The 18,428-nt window shown below is 34.9% G+C and overlaps 1 protein-coding gene across 1 annotated transcript in view; it reads right to left on the bottom strand.

The window, feature by feature from the left end:
* PIBF1 (progesterone immunomodulatory binding factor 1) overlaps positions 1-18,428 on the bottom strand; it is a 529,275-nt gene that overhangs the window by 188,756 nt on the left and 322,091 nt on the right. The window contains exon 14 of the mRNA XM_007948312.2: positions 6,420-6,550. Within this exon, the coding sequence (XP_007946503.1) occupies positions 6,420-6,550 (131 nt within the window). The remainder of the gene's footprint in view (positions 1-6,419; positions 6,551-18,428) is intronic.

Consider the following 18,428-nt stretch of genomic DNA (forward strand, 5'->3'; position numbering starts at 1 on the left):
TTTGTGCATTTTGAGTTATGCTTGATAGTCTATTTATGCCATATATTAGGGTCCTTAAATTTGCCCCTAAATTTTCCTTGAGGAACTTAAATTACTCTTTAGGAAAATGGAAAGCTTCAGTTTTTATTTCATATTCCACTTTTTATCATTTATTTTATTTTGCTGTTGTTGAGAATACACTCAGCAAAAACATACACTAATTCAAGTTTCTACATGTATAACTAACTCAGTGACACTGATTATGTTCTTTGAGTTGTGCAACAATTTTCATACTCCTTTTCTGAGTTATTCCTTCCCAGTTAACATATACTCATTGTCCTCTAAGGTTCCTAGCTAATCTTTTGAGTTGCTGTTGTCATTTTGGTCCCATATAGATAGATTTTAAAAGAGCATAATTGTAGGGCAACATTTGCATATGGGGAAAGCTAGATAGACAAGAATGCATAGATAATAAGGACACAGGTAAGGGGTAGTCACAGGGAGGAGATGAGAAGAAAGCTGTTTTTTGTTGGGATTATCATCAGTGCTGTGAAACAAGTATGTATGTACTGTGAAGAGTAAAATGAATCTGCTTTGTAAACTGGCATTCAAATCACAATAAATTTTTTTTTTTTTAAAGCATAATGCTCAAGGCAGACATTGTTTATAGTTAAGCTAAACTGTCATTTGGTTTTAAGAAAACTTCAGGGAATATTTTTGTTTTAAAGTTTAAAGATAATTGAGGGGTAAGAACTTCAGGGATTTATCTAACCTTCAGGGCTCCAGTGAGTCTGGAGTCTAGGAGCTTATGAAATTCTGTTCTGCATTTTCCCCCTTTTGATCAATATTGTTCTGTAGAATCTTTGATCAAACTATTCAGTAATGGTAGCCAGGCACCATCTAGTTCTTTAGGTCTCATACCAGCAATTAATCACACATTCCAATCAGCCTCCTATTCCCTACTGCCCTTCTTCCTGTGTTGCTCTAGGCAAATAGAGACCAAAGCCCTTAATTTAAAAAATATTAATCTAAATTTTTTAAATTTAAGGCATTATAGTAGAGTTTCTGGAAGAATTGGCTAATTTGGGAATTTAAGATGAAAAAGCCCACATTCTCCTCCCTGTGAATAACTGACAGCTTCTTTAGGAATTATCACAGTTTGTTTTCTGAGAATAAAGACTAGATGTACTTCTGATTTGTTTCCAACTGTGCCACTGACTCAGCTATGTGATATAAAGCCCAATGCACATCACTTCACCAAACCTCAGTTTTCACATCTGTAAAAGTGGAAAATAATACTCACATATGTTAAAGGGATATGTGAATTATCTAATGAATGATTATATAAAGCAGTGAACACATAAAACTCTATATAAATGTTATAGGGTATTACTAATTTAGATGAAAAACAGGCATCAGAGGGAAACAGTAATTAAATGCCAATAAATGTAAGCAGCACAGCAGAAAAACAAATTGACTTTTGGATGAGGCACCAGAGATCCTACTGAGCTGAGGGGCTGAAAAATAACTGAATGGTACAAAAGAAATGAGTGTTACGTTTTGCAGGAGTCCCCCAAAACATAGTAAGGATCACATGCTTTACTCTAGAATTTTTATCTTTCTTTAGCTGGAGTTGTTTCAACAGAACATATTTTTCACAATTAAACAATCAGTAAAAAGGAAAATGAATTTTCAAGGAATATATGTATTCATATTCACATACATGTATGTATATACACACAATAAATAAACATACTGACACGCAGTGAATTAACTCACACACAAATACCCTCAACTACCATGAGGGTATAAATAAAATATAGTGTAATAGGAATGGAATTCTGAGGAGTTTAAAAGATTTTGAGTGAATGATTCCTTAGATGTGTTTAATATTTAATATCTAACTTTTTTTTTAAGAATAAACTAAACATTCTATATTTAAGTAAAAAACAAACCGCCACCAAGTGCATGGACATGGAATAAGGGGTGGATGGGTAAACCAATTTATAGAACAACTCTGTTGTATGTGTAAGATGTCAATTAATCACAAATAGTATGAAATCCATAGACAATATTTCTATCATTAGAATATTTGGGTAAGTATTTTCAAATTAATTTTCTCTTAAGTATTCCTAATAATAAATACACTCTTAAATCACAAGGGGGGCCATATTCAAAATGGGGGTCTCTAAAACTGAATATAATGATGAGTATACTAGTGTTCTTTCAGTATGTGTGTAATTACTCAATAGATGGCTAGCCTTTGTAAGACACATTTCATAATACTGGAAACTTTAAAACTTTAAAAATACAAAGCTTCTATGCGTGACTCATAAAGCAACTACAAAACAAATCTCCTTATAAGCACATCTATCTTGAATGGTATATTACACTCATAATTGTTCAATTCACTGTTAATTATTACTCAGAACCTCAAGTTTATGGCTCTGTTTCACCTGCTATATGAAAACACACTCCTGATATATTGCTCCTTAACTTCCTGGATCAATATATCTTGGCTTAGCCTTATAGGAGAAGTTGACAATGTAGTCTATTCTTCTTTAACTACTAGTTATGAATAAACTAAGAACTGACAACAAGGCAAGAAAATTTATGCTAATTATTTCCTTTCCATGCTTCCTTCAGTTCTGAACTAGAGATCAAGTTATACGACCCAGATTGTTTCTGGGTGGAAGAGAACAGTCTTCTTTCTTAAGACAGATTATTACTGTAATGATAGGAAAACTAAAAAAAAAAATAGCAAATCTCAAATGTTAATTTTTAAGATGTTTATAATGATTTAATTTTAGTGCATACTTAGAGTAACCTTTCTAGATATTGAATATAGTGCATAAATAGCTATGATGGGTATAGTATAGTGGTATTAATTTTCTAAGATCATAAAATCAGTCAGTTCTTTAAAGAACTTTTAATGTATAAGCTAGTGAAACATTTTTATAGTCAGTTAATGTAATTTTTTTTTTACAATTAAAATAAACACTCAGCAAAGAAGAATAGGAATTTCAAAGTAACATAATAACTTTATAATCTTCTTGTATGGGCCATCTAATTTTTAAATTTTAAATTAAGAAAAGAGGAAGTAGTATTTACTCAGGTTTTTCCTATGTGCCAGAAGCTTTATATGTTATTTCACTTAATTTTCAAAACAGTCCTTTGATGTTCACATTAATATATATATTGTACAAACACTTTTACCATGATAAAAGTAACCAGGTTGCTGTGCTTTCAAAGTTCAGGATAATTCCACTATACCTCCAGGAGCCTGACTATAGGATTTGAAATGTCATTGGCCTCAGAGGCAGCACAGGACTGTGACCTACCCTGTTGCATCTGACTTGTTGATTGAGCTAATTTTTTTTATGACATCATCATATTACATCATTTCTAAGGTAACCAGTGTACACCTATTACAACATCTCAAAAGCCATAATTAAACTACTGAAAACATCTTAATTTTTCAGATTAGAAGGTTGTTGTTGTTAGGTGCTGTTGAGTCAATTCCGATGTATAGCAATCTCTTGGGATAGAGTGGAACTGCCTCATAGGGTTTCCTAGGCCACAATCTTTACTGGAGTATACTGTCATATCTTTTCTCCTTTTGAGTGGCTGGTGGCTGCAAACCTTTTGGTTAGCAGCCTAGTGTTTAACCATTAAGCCCCATTAAGGCTCCTTTCATTAGAAGGTAGTTGTTTCAATTAAGATTTCTTATGCTGAAAAATAACAATTTAGAATCTGCTAAAATACTATACAATAAATTTATGAAACAGCTATAAAGGACTCAGATGCTTAGTTAAAAAAATAAAAGCAGTTAAATGCATAATTAAGCATAGCTTGTATTAATACTTCTGTTATTAGTAAGGGAGTTCTAAGTTTTGTACAAATTCAACATATCTGGGAAAATTTTATTTGTCATTTGCAAGATAATTTTTCAGTGTAAAAATTAGTTGAATGTATGATAAATACTGATAGCAAACATTTATCAAGCATATACGATGTTCTAGGGATTGTTCTATATGTATTACAAGGATTATATTATTTAATCCTCAGTATACCCATATGAATTAGATGCTGTTAACACCACTCTCATTTCACACATAAGGAAACTAGCTACACTGTCTAAAACACGTAGCCATTAGTGTTAAGTGGCAATTCAAATTAGATTAAATTAAAATTTAGTTCCTCCATTGAACTACCCACACTTCAAATGCTCAAGAGCCACATACTGTTGTGCATCATCAAGTTAATTTTGACACTTAGCAACTCCAAATGCAAGAGTAGAACTGCCCCATAGGGTTTTCTTGGCTGTAATCTTTATAGAAATAAATTGCCAGGTTCTTCTCCCACGGAGCAGCTGAGAGGGTTTGAACGACCAACCTTTCAGTCAGTTGCCTAGAGCCTAACCATCTGCATCACCAGTCACATGTTGCTAGTGGCTGCCATATTGGATAGTGCAGATGTAGAACATTTTCATCATTACAGACATTTCTTTTGGATAGCAGAGGTTTAGAAAAGTTTAACTGACTTGCCCAAGTTAAAAACAATGAACTGAGCTAGATTTGAAGCCATGTAACCTATATTTATAGTATGTCCTCCCTTTAAGAATATGTATTTTTTAAAACAAATTAAAAAAAAAAATTTTGGGAGCATTTCAAAAGAAAGGAAAAAAACATAACAAATGTATCTGTCACCCAGATTCAACAATTATCAACTTATCTAAGCTCTACTTTTAACCATTATTATACAGTGACACACTGTCTTTTTGTTTCTCTTCCTTAATTATGTTACTTCAATGAAAAATGATCCCTTATTCAGAATAGAACATAAGGAGGCAGTATAACATAATGGTTAAGAGTATAGAATCAGAAAGCAACAGATCTGGATTCAAATGTCGGCTCTACCACAAAGATTTAGGCTCTTAGAGGACAAGTAACTTAACCTCTCTAGGGCTGACTGCTCATCTTTTAGTTTTCTCTAATAGACAGTTGTTATTTTTCTCTATATTAAACTTTTCAGCTTGTTGTTATTGTTGTTATGTGCCACAGAGTCAGACCTATCATATTTTAATTTTAGTAAAATAAGTATTCAAAGAACTTTATTTGAAGATAATTGTGATGGATGTAAATTTTCCTCATGATTTTCATATATATTCCCCTTCAAGATTATAAAGATAAAATGAGACTATTACAAAAAAAATTTCAAAAACAACAGAAATATGTATCATAGGAAAGTTCCATTAGGGGCTCCTCTCTCAATTTCTCTAAGATAACCAAGTGTCTGGTGAATGGTGACAGACATACTTTCTATTGTGGACCAGTAAATAGTAATATATATTCTAAATGTAATTTTTAGCTTTAAAATTAATTTGAAAATAAATCATTATTTATTTATTTTGAAGTTGAAATGTGACTTTAAATTATATTATCAAATCATTAAAAAACTCAGACCAAGAATGAAGTTCTGGACCAATTATTTTAGTGAGGTAGAAATGAGAGGGAAGAGAATTATTCTCATTGATCAAAAGGATATCTCATTCTTTGGAGCTAATTACCAGAAGTTTTATATTTTTAGTTATATACCCTAGAAAACCTGGATTTGACAACTACTTTCTTATTGTCTTTTAACTGCTTGACTTAACGATTCTCATTCCCATCTAACTTTCAGCTTATACATTTTTGGGTCCATTAATAATTTCTACATAAGAATCTCACTTATTCTTATAATCTTAAATCTAATAACTAAGACAACCAACCACCCATCCAAGAGTTAAAATCTCTTTAAGTATAGCAGCATTCACTTTACTTTAGTTGAAAAGAATTTAAATGATCATATAGGTGAATAGTTTAAGAATTTGAATGGTTTCTAAATGGAACAAGGCTTTTAGATAAGGTTTCATGTCAGAAAACAATTTTAATCCAAAGAAGTGAAAGGAATTTGTTTATTTACATTTAAGAATTTCATGGGTTTTCATGTAAAGGGTCAGGAGAAGAAAAAACTAAAAATTCCTTGGCAAAGGCAACATGAATCTAAGTAAATGTGTACTTTTTACCCGTTCAAAAAGTCATTTTGACGCAACAAATGGCATGTGGGTTATATTCGTCCTCTCCCTTTGGTTATCTCATATCCCACTAAAGAATTCTATGGGTATAAGCAAAGGATAGCTGCTTTCTGCCCTAGTCAGGGTGGAGTGTTTTGTTAATAAACGTAGCATTGTTATTTCCACGGTAAGAATTCTAATCATAAGGTGGAATGTGTACACCTGACATGATGTGATCTAGTTTTTCTAAAGAGCAATCACATTACATTGAAGACAATTTTCATTATTTACATTTTTTCTTTACAATTTAAAACTTGAATGCATCTATATAGCATGTATTTACAATATCATTTCTATTCAAATAAAAGATTTGTAGATGGCTTACCTGACATCTTTCTCAAGTTGTGCAATGCACTTCTTTAGTGAATCAATCTTTGAATCTCTCTGACGCACTGATTCAATAAGGTATCTGTAAGGTTGCTGTGTTTGGCTTAATAGCGAATTGGCCCTGTCAAGCTAAAGAAAAACAGATTTCATTAAAATTTATAACATTTTCCAACAAATTAAAATAGCTCCAAATGCTCTAGAACTGATACAGTGTAGCAGCTCCCCCTTACAGAAACTGTGCTGAAAAGTTTTTCTTGTATAATTTTCCAGGTTTTAAAAATTATTTATCGATATTGCTATTCCTTATATAATAAAAAGATGATGTGAACAGGAAAGCAGTATTTTAAATACAATATTTATGGTTAACAATTTTGGAGACTGGGTCTCTAAATTTTCTCACTATTTGTTGGTCTGAGAAACAATGTCAAATATAATTAACTTCTTTTAATAAAAATTAATTACCTAAAAATGTAAGTATTTTATTGAAGTTTTATTTCCAGTCAAAATAACATTGAGAAAAATTTTAACAAGTCATTCACAATGACATTACAATTTACTTTTTTCATGTATAAATATTTCTTTGCAGTCTTGATAAAAACATACAATTTATGTATCTGAATTGCTATATGCATTTTATACTATACTTCTTCATTTAATCTTATAGCATAATCATTTTTTCTGGATTGTTGGAGTATTTGAATTTATTTTTAATACTACTGAACTATCTAACAAGCCAATGTATGTAATTTAATTACATTCATTGTAGTGATATTTAGGATAACAATTTTTTGGTTTTTGAACATTTTATTGTGATTTGGGTGAAAGTTTACAGAGCAAATTAGTTTTCCATTCAACAATTTATACATATTTTGTTTTGTAAATTGGCTGCAATCCTCTCAGTATAACAGTACTCTTCCCACTTACTCCCTGGTTTTCTTTTTTTTTAATGCATTTTATTGAAATATAATTTATGTACAGTGAAATGCACAAAAGTAAAGTGACATGCGTCAAAGAATCTTTTTTTTTTTTTTTTTTGCAGTGTTCCCTCCCTTTCCCTCCCATCCCTGGAAACCAGCAAAGAAAGTTTTCCTCCATATATAAATCTTTCCTTGACCCTCCACAACAACAAACTAATACCGTATTTGTCCTTCTGTGACTTATTTCACTCAGCACAATGTCCTCCAAGTTCATCCATATTATGCGGTGTTTTGCAGACTCTACATTATTCTTTAGTGCTGCATAGCATTCCATTGTGGGTATGCACCATAGTTTGGTCATCCACTCTTCTGCTGATGGCGTAGGTTGTTTCCATCTTTTTGCTATTGTAAATAGTGCTGCGATGAACATGGGTGTGCATATATCTGTTTCTATCCTGGCTCTCACCTCCCTAGGATATACACCTAGTAATGGGATTACTGGGTCGAATGGTATTTCCAATTCTAGCTTTCTAAGGAATCACCATACTGCTTTCCACTGTGGTTGTATCACTTCACAGTCCCACCAGCAGTGTATGAGAGTCCCAATCTCTCCATATCCCATCAGCATTTGTTATTTTCTGTCTCGCTGAACCTTGCCATCAGTGCTGGGGTAAGATGGTATATCACTGTTGCTTTGATTTGCATTTCTCTGATGGCCAATGATTGTGAGCACCTCTTCATATGTTAGCTGGCCACCTGAATATCCTCCTTGATGAAGTGTCTATTCATGTCTTCTGCCCATTTTTCAATTGGATTGTTAATTCCTTTGCTGTTGAAATGCTGGAGACGTTGGAGTTTTCTATAAATCATAGAGATAAGTCCCTTGCCAGATATGTAATTATTGGCAAATATGAATTTGTTGCTGTCATTTTTGTTATGTGTTTTTTCGTGGTGTCAATTTCTATGTACCATACAATTTTCTATGCTGAACTTGTTTTGTTTATGAATCATGTTAATATTTAGGATAACAATTTTTAGCTAATATAAATAATGCTACAACAGACTTCTGCAGTATTCAGACATTTTTTCTTAAAGTACTATTCTATGTTAAAGTTTTCAGAACAGAAGATGTATTAAGTTCAGTGGTATAACTATTTAATGCTCTTTAATATAAGACTAATGTTCTTCCCAAAAGAATTTTATCAATTTAGAGTCCTACTATTAATATGAGTATGCCCACTCAGCCTTAGTTTTTCTTTCTCTAAGCCGATGTAAAATGTACATCATGATCCAACTAAGTACGACACTGTTAGTACCAGTAGGCAGGCCTCTACTTTGGCACATAATAAACTCTTGAAAAACGTCTTCTAAAGTTGTATATGCAAAAATTAATCCACTACAACAAAATTGTTGGATATTCATTATAAGGGTTAGGGGCTGGCGGCTAGGTGGGATGTATTTTATTTCAGAGAATAAAGTATTACAAAACTCCTAATTACTCTCTGACTTTTAGACATACATACATAAAGATGAAAGCATTACTGAACTGTTGGCTGGTAGTCAGAATTTTCTACTAAAAAAGGAAATCAATGTATAAGACACAAAAGTGTAATTTGTCTGAAAACATTTTCTTTCAAAAATCATAAATCACTTGCAAAACCAAACAAACAAAAATGCAAACTCACTGCCGTCAAGTCGATTTCAACTCATAGCGACCCTTCCTTGGATTTCCGAGGCAGTATCTCTACAGAACTATCACTTGCAAGGATTGGCAATTCTTGTTTTGCACTATTCTAGCATGAATTTCAGTTAAGAGTTTAGGTAAATAATACCAGTTCCCCAACATAAAACAAATTTCAATTACCATAGTACATTGTGAGGAACTATATAATGTACAGACTTTAATGCTAGCTATTCTGTTAACAAATCACTGAAGTCGGTACATAACAGATGCACATGATGATCAGTGACCAATCACATTTCTTTCAAAGTCAGTCAATGATTGGTCATTGCCTGTTATTTACTTCACACACACACACAGGAAGTGTAGTAGTGTTGTCCTTGTCAGTGACAAACCCACCCATGTGATATTTTATAAAAATGGATAATGAAAAGAGATGAAAGTTCAGTAAAGAAACACAAAATGACAATGGTGGTGGAGAAATCCAAACAGAACATAAATGGAGTTATAGAACAGTTGACTGTGGAAATTACTGCCATTGTGAGGACTCTAGATAAACAGTGAGTGGAACTTAGTGAAGGGGAACTTATCAATATAATGAGGAAAATGGTTGTGACAAAGGGATGGAGATAACCTTGAGGAAGTGACCTAACCCCAAAAAAATCACATTGAAAGAATTCTCAGATAGAGATATTTCATCATATTATTAAGTGCAAAGGATAAAATGTTGGAAGCTGATCTTAACTTAGATAGGATTGTTGTTGTTGTGTGCTGTCGAGTCGGACCTAACTCATAGTGATCCCTCCTTGGGTTTCTGAGGCGGTATCACTATGGAAATAGATTGCCCAACCTTCCTTCTGAGGAGTGGCTGGTGGGTTTGAACTGCTAGCCTTCTGGTTAGCAGTCAAGTGCCTTAGGTATTACGCTACCAGAGCTCCCACTTAGATAGGCAGGCACTAATAATTCTCTAACATATGAAAGATGTTCACTCTGAATAAGTTACCTGAACCCCCCTAAAAAAAGGCGGGGGAGAAGTACAAGTACCACGCTAAAAGGGAGCTCTGGTAGCACAGTGCCTAAGGCATTTGACTGCTAACCAGAAGGCCGGTGGTTCAAACTCACCAGCCACTCCTCAGAAAGAAAATTGGGCAATCTACTTCCATAGTGATACCACCTTGGAAACCCAAGGAGGGGTTGCTATGAGTTGGCTCTGACTCAAGGACAGTAAGTTGTTTTTTTTTTTTACTACCCTAAGAAATCTTGAAAAGATTTTTATGAAGAAATAAACCCTTTTAATGGTCAATGTTTCTAAATTTTAGTGTAAAACTAGTTTAGTTTACAGGGTAAAAAAATATTAGGTTTTCTTGTATTTAGACCATTCATATTTAAAGAGATAATTGATATAGTTGATTTAATATTTACCATATTTATAACTATTTTCTATTTGTTGCCCTTGTTCTTTGTTTCTTCCATTCTTTTTCTATTGTTTTTTTTTTTATGTGTTATTGTGGTTAGGTACAATCAATCAAGTTGATTCTGACACACAGCAACCTGATGTACACTGCCTGGTCCTGTGCATCTTTACAATCACTGCTGTTCGAACACACTGTTGTAGCCAACCCATCATATTGAGGATTCTTCTTCTTTTCATGTACCCTCTATTTACCAAGTATGATGTCCTTCTCCAGGGACTGGTTCTTCCTGATAACACCTCCAAAGTACATGAGACAATGTCTCACCATCCTTATTTCTAAGGAGCATTCTGGTTGTACTATATCTGAGAAAGATTTGTTGGTTCTTTTGGTAGTCCACGGTATATTCAATATTCTTCACCAACACCATAATTCAAATGCATCAATTCTTCTTTGTTCTTCCTTTTTTATTGTCCAGTTTTCGCATGCATATAAGGTGAGTGAAAATACCATGGCTTGGGTGAGGCACACCTTAGTTTTCAAAGTGACACCCATGCTTTTGAACACTTTAAGGAGGTCTTTTACAGCAAATGTGCCCAATATAATATGTGGTTTGACTTCTTGACTGCTGCTTCCATGGGTGTTGATTGTGTACCCAAATAAAATGAAATCTTTGACAACTTCAATCTTTTCTCTGTTTATCATGATGTTTCTTATTGGTCCACTTGTGAGGATTTTTCTTTTCTTCATATTGAGGTGGAATGCATACTGAAGGCTATAGTCTTTGATTTTCATCAGGAAGTGCTTCAAGTCTTTACTTTCAGCCACCAAGGTTGTGCCATCCGCTTATCAAAGGTTATTAATGACTCTTCCTCCAACCCTGATGTCATGTTCTTTTTCATACACTCCAGCTTCTCAGTTATTTGCTCAGCATACAGACTAGTAAGTGTGGTGAAAGGATACAAACCTGACACACACCTTTCCTGATTTTAAACCATGCAGTATATCCTTATTCTGTTCGAAAACTGTATACAGGTTTTTCGTGAGCACAATTAAGTATTCTGGAATTCCCATCCTTATGAACCACACAGCTGAACACCTTTGTGTAGTCAATAAAACAGATATAAACACATCTTTCTGGTATTCTTTGCTTTCAGTCAAGATCCATCTGACACCAGCAATGATATCCCTCATTCTACATCCTTCTGAATCCAGCTTGAATTTCTGGCAGTTCACTGTTTACATACTAACTAACTAACCAACCCACGGCCATTGAGCAGATTCTAACCCACCGCAGCTCTACAGGACAGAGTAGAACTGTCTACAGAGTTTCCAAAGCTGTAATTTTTACAGAAGCAGATTGCCACATTTTTTTCCCATTGAGTCGTTAGTGGGTTTGAACTACTGACCTTCTGGTTAGTAGCTGAGAGCTTAACCACTGTGCCACCAGAGCTCTTAAGTCAGGTCTAGTGGCAACAGATACCCTAAATGTTGTTTGTCTGAGAAAGCCTTTATTTCTCCTTCACTTCTGAAGGCTAATTTTGCAAGATACAGATATCTAGGTTGTTGGATTTTTTTCCTTTCAAAATTTTAAATACTTCACTCATTTTCCTTGTTTGTATGGTGTCTGAAGAGAAGTCTGGTGTCATTCCTATCCTTGTTCCTCTTTTTCTTTTTCTGGCTTCTTTCAAGATTTTCTCTTTGTCTTTGATTTTCTGCAGTTTGGAGATGATATTTCTAGGTGTAGATTTTTGGGATATTTATCCTGCCTGGTATTCTCTGAGCTTCCCAGATCTGTGGTCTGGTGTCTGTTATTAATTTTGAGTAATTCTCAGCCATTATTATTTCAAACATTTCTTCTCCTTTGGGTTTACCCATTATATGTGTGCTAAACCTTGGGAAATTTGGCCTTTGGTGATAACAATAATGTTGGAGATTGCATGATAGAATTTTGTAAGATGAACGATTTATTCACTACAAATACCTTTTTTTAACAACACAAACAGTGGCTATACATGTGGACTTTGCCAGACAGAGTACACAGGAATCAGATTGATTACATCTGTGGCAAGAGGAGATGGAAAAGCTCAATATCTTCAGCCAAAACAAGGCCAGAAGTTGAGTGTTGAACAGACTGTGAATTGCTCATATACATGTTCAAGTTGAAGCTGAAGACAATTAAAACAAGTCGATGAGAGCCAAAATATGACTTTGAATATATCACTCCTGAATTTAGACACCATCTAAACAACAGATTCGATGCACTGAACACCAGTGACCAACAACCAGAAAAATTATGGGATGACATCAAGAACATCATCTACAAAGAAAGCAAAAGGCCATTAAAAAGACAGGAAAGGAAGAAAAGACCAAAATGGATGTCAGAAGAGAATCTAAAACTTGCCCTTAAAGGGAGAGTAGCTAAAGCAAATCGATGAAATGACAAAGAGCAGCTCAAAAAGACAAAGTCAATTATTATAATGAAATGTGCAAAGACCTGGAATTAGAAAACCAAAAGAGAAGAACACAGTTGACATTTCTTAAGCTAAAAGAACTGAAAAAAAAATTCAAGCCTCAAGTTGCTATACTGAAAGAGTCTATGGGCAAAATACTGAATGATACAGGAAACATCAAAAGAAGATGGAAAGAATACACAGAGTCACTGTACGAAAAAGAATTGGTTGATGTTCATCCATTTTGGGAACTGGCATATGATCAAGAACCAATGGTACTGAAGGAAGAAGTCAAAGCTGTACTGAAGGAAGTAGTGAAAAACAAGGCTCCAGAAACTGGCGGAATACCCATTGAGATGTTTCAAATGGATGCCGTGCTGGAGGCACTCACTCAGCTATGCCAGAACATTTGGAAGACAGCTAGCTGGCCAACGGACTAGAAGAGATCCTTATTTGTGCCCATTCCAAAGAAAGGTGATCCCACAGAATGTGGAAATTATCAAGCAATATCATTAATATCATATGCAAGTAAAATCGTTCTGAAGATAATTCAAAAATGGCTGCAGCAGTATATTGACAGCGAACTTCCAGAAATGCAAGCTGGATTCAGAAGAGGATATAGAATGAGGGCTATCTTAGCAGATGTCACATGGATCTTGGTTGTAAGGAAGGAATATCAGAAAGATGTTTACTTGTGTTTTATTGACTATGCAAAAGCATTGGATTGTGTGGATCACAACAAATTATGAGTAACGTTAAGAAGAATGGGAATTCCAGAACACTTAACTGTACTCATGAGGAACCTGTTCATTGATCAGGAGGCTGTTGTTCGAACAGAACAAGGGGACACTGCATGGTTTAAAATCAAGAAGGGAGTGCATGAAGGTTGTATCTTTTCACCATACTTATTCAGTCTGCATGTTGAGCAAATAATCTGAGAAGGTGGACTATATGAAGAAAGTGTCATCAGGATTGGAGGAAGGACAACCTGCAATATGCTGACAACACAACTTTGCTTGCTGAAAGTGAGGATGACTTGAAGCACTTACTGATGAAGACTGAATGCTACAGTCTGCAATATGGATTACACCTCAATATGAAGAAGACAAAAATCCTCACAACTGGACCAACAGGTAGCATCACGAAAATGGAGAAGAGATTGAAGTTGTCAAAGACTTGATTCATACTTGGTTGTACAATCAACACCAATGGAAGCAGCAGTCAAGACATCAGATGATGTATTGTATTGGGCAAATCTGCTGCAAAAGACCTCTTTCAAGTGCTGAAGAGCAAAGATATCTCCTTGAAGACTAAGGTACATCTAACACAAGCCATGCTGTTTTCAACCACCTCATCTGTATGTGAGAGCTGGACAATGAATAAGGAAGACTGCAGAAGAGTCAGTGCTTTTGAGTTGTGATGCTGGCGAAGAATGGTGAAAGTACCACGGACTGCTAAAAGAACTAACAAATCTGTCCTGGAAAAAGTGCAGCCGAATGCTCCTTGGAAGCGAGAATGGCCAGACTTCATCTCACCTACTTTGGTTATGTTGTAAGAAGCGACCATTCCCTGGAGAAAGTTATCATGCTTGGTAAAGTGGAGGGTCAACAAAAAAGGGGAAGACCCTCAACAGGATGGATTGACACAGCTCAAGTATAGCAAGGACTGTGGCACTGGCACAGGACTGGGCAGCGTTTCGTTCTGTTGTACAGAGGGTCACTATGAGTTGGAGAAGACTCAACGGCAGCTAACAACAACATACATTCATAAGTGACAGTACAAGAGTTTTTAATGTTTTGGAAAAAAAAAGTATAAAGGTTTTGAAACAACTTTATCTTTTCTCAATGTTATTAAGATATTTTTGCCTGGTTTAAACTACCACAGTCATTTTTATGAAGTACTAAAAATGTACTTCAGATAGCAATCACACAGGCTGTCTGTGAGAAGAGTAGCCTCATGAGGAGGATGGGACCAAGATGCATATTGATACAGTTCATTGGACAAAGGATGGGAATCTAACTCTAGAGAATTCTCGCATAGTTGTTTGTGACCTATGATGTACAGCCTTATACAAAGAAATGATTTGGTTGCAATCAAATTCTCTCTTTCTGCAATTTGAATAGGGTCAGAAGAAGCAGTTGTAAGAATAACTCCTGTAAGAATAGTAGGTGGGAGAAATGATGAGTAAAAAAACCAAGAAGTAAAATGTACATAGTTTTCATATAATGAACTGTGTCACACATATGGCAAAGAAAGTCTTCTCTTATTTCACTATTCATTTCTGTCCCTTCCAGGCATTCTGGAGCAATGTAACAGAGGAGACTGATGAAGGGAGAAGCCTTGGAAAGGAGATATATCTCTTCCTCTGAAGACTCACATGAATACAATAATATACAAAGATAGATGTATCATTTTGGAAATTACGGGGAGTTCAAGCTCTGTGGAATCCTTTTATTTTTTTTTTTTATGAAATAGAAGGCAAGTCATTTGCTAAGGTGCAGACGTGACGAAAATAACAAATGTTTGAAATATATTTCATGAAGAAAAAGAAAAGCAAGCTTAGGAAGTAAAAGTAAAAAACTGCAGAGCTATGTTGAGAAAACAACTGAGACTGGAAACTATAAATCTATGAAAATGCTGAGCAAGATGGTTATGCAATTTCCCAAGCAGGAACTGAAGTAGTAGAGAATAGTGGGCTGGGTATAGTAGAAGGCAGGTGGCAGAAAGAATCAAGGGCCCTAATGAGAATATTGTTAAAATAATCAACCACAAGACTAAGCAAGTAAGGAGGAAAGAGAAGCTAGGAAAGAACTATCTCCTTGCAGTCAGAGGACTATTTTGTAAGAGTTATTTAAATTATTAATCTAAATTATATTAGAAATTTTCCTGTGGTTATACTAAATACAGTTCAGAAAAGCATTCCTCAAAGAAAAGGAATGAACAGTGAAAGACAAGAAGACCTCTTTGGGCACATTTCCTTATTGTGAAACCTGAGCCTTAAAGAAAAAAAAAAAAAAAACCATGAGTATTTTCTATAGTTTGGATTTTAGCGTCTTTGTTCTTTGCTTTGGTAAAAAATATTTTTTATAAAAATCTATTATAATGTCACTGGAATCTTATTGTGTTAAATGACTTTATGAACACTGAATATGCAATGGGACAAAAATAACACTAAGTTCTATTTACCTGTATAACCAGTTTCACTAGTCAATTAAATCAAACAATTGCCTTGACTTTGTTTTCACAGAACCGACCCTAACTGAATAAACTGAACTGACAAGTTGCTTTGTGTTTCAAAGTGCAGAAAGTACGTGTTTGTGTGGGGAGGTTGGGGTGAGGGTGCGTAGGGAAGGCCTAAGAGCATTTACAAATTGTAGTTAACAGCAGTCTAGAATGTGCTGTGTTTAAAACTTAGAAATTTTATTTCAATTGTATACAAAAGATCTTATAACAGCAGACATTAATCTTGATTATTTCAGTTCAATTTTTTCATGACAATAATTACATATATTATGTTTTAATATATAAATAAAATGAAGGGCCAAAAGCTATCTTTAATATACAACCTATAACTTCTCCCTTCCCTTAATAATAAAAACTACTATAGTGCTGTCAATTTTAAGAATATATTTTTTCATAAATATGTTTGTAGCCATCTGAATCTCCAAATTTTATTATTCCTTAGGAAATAAAGAGATGTCTCTCAATGAAAAGTAATGCTAATTATCTTCCATTTTTGAACTAAATGCAATTTAACAAAATTTAATCCTTTCAATGTGGCTTTAAAAAGTCTTTCCTTAGCTATCATAATTAATATTCAAAAAGTTTCACAATCACGCACTTTGCCTGCTGTTATTAATCTTTTCCTTATAGGAAAGGCTTAGTAATTAGTGACTCAGGAATCATAAACGTAAGAAATGACTCAGGACTACATACATGATACAACGTTTTATAGAATTGCTATTCTTCCTTTGCTTCAATAAACTGTATGTATGATTCAGAACAAAGCAACCCTTGATTAAAATAAAATCATATATTTTGATTTAAATACTAATTTAACTTACCCTGGAATAACAATCTAAAAATACATATTTTTCTCTTAAAATTTAAAAAAACATATAAATGTAACATTTTATTTATTTTTTCTTTTTATTGTGATTTGGGTGAAAATTTACAGAGCAAATACACTTTCCATACAGCAGTTCACACACACTTTGTGTCATGACACTTGACCACAATTTACCACAATGCAACCTCTCCCCACCTACTTCCTCCCGATAGTTACCTCTTGCCTGTGTCCATTCCTCCATGTACTCCTGCCCCCTGAGCTGTCTCCCTGTGCATAAGCAGCCCTTCTTTCTACCATGCTTGTTCTCTCCAAGGAGTGTATCTACCTCAGGTAAATGTTCAACTCATATGCCTGTCCATTGTTTGGCTGGAAGCCACAGGCATGTGTTCAATTCCAGACCTGAAGGGCAGCTAGGGACCCCAGTCTCAGTGGTTCCACCAGGCTCTATTGGGCCAGCAAACCTGGTCCCCCCCCGCCACTTTTTTTTCCAAATGATTTTGAGTTTTCTTCCACATTGTTCTCCCTGTCTATCCAGGATCTCCTACACAGATCCTCTTCCAAGTGGTTGACAGTAGTAGCCAGCCATCGTCTAGTTCTTCTGGTCTCATAGTCGTATAGGCTGCAGATCGGATGGTGTACCAGTCGCTAGGACTAATTGTTTCCATGAATTTTTGTTTTTTTTCATTCTTCTTGGCTCTGGACGAGGAAAGACCCATCGTTGCATCCAGATGGCAGCTTGCATGTTTTTAAGATCCCAGTTGCTTCTCGCCACAGTAGGAGGTGGAACAATGTTTTGTGTAGTATGTTATGTCAATTGAGCTTGATGTCCTCTGCGACTATGGTTCTGAGCCCACAGGTTCAACTACTCAGTCCCTCTGGATAGCTGGCTGTGACCACGCCATGACTACAACCTTGCCCCTTGTCAGCTCCACTAAACATCTGGGAATTCAGATCATAGACATACAGTTATAGGACCATTGTCTGCCAACCCTATACCTGTTCTTAGGTACACTCCCCACTTCACAGACATACCTAATATTTCAGCCTGTCCACCCCTCTATCCACTCATATACCTGTGTTTGCCTTCACTAACCATGCCGTACTGTATGCGCAAAAGAGTTCATCTTTGTTGTCTGTATTTCCCACATACCTCTCTATGTCTTTCTCTTCCTCAATGCCTAAATGTGACATTTTATTGTATGTTTTTCCTACATGGGAAACTTTTTTTCATAGGGATTTTATTTTCACAGTAACTCTTAGAAATGGAACTCTTCTTCTTCTTTTTTTTTTTTTTTTTTCCTGTCAAGGACATAATGCATTCTGCTGAATGTACTTTAGCATTTAAATTATTTTCTGTGCATAAAACTTATACAAGAGGAGGCGGGGCAAGATGGCGGACTAGGCAGAAGGATTGCACAGACCCTCTTCAACAAAGAAAAGGGAAACCAATTAACACAGACACAGAAGATAATCTT

Source organism: Orycteropus afer, unplaced genomic scaffold, assembly GCF_000298275.1.
Source record: "Orycteropus afer afer isolate SDZICR_OR568_19922 unplaced genomic scaffold, OryAfe1.0 scaffold00212, whole genome shotgun sequence".
Taxonomy (NCBI): Eukaryota; Metazoa; Chordata; class Mammalia; order Tubulidentata; family Orycteropodidae; genus Orycteropus; species Orycteropus afer.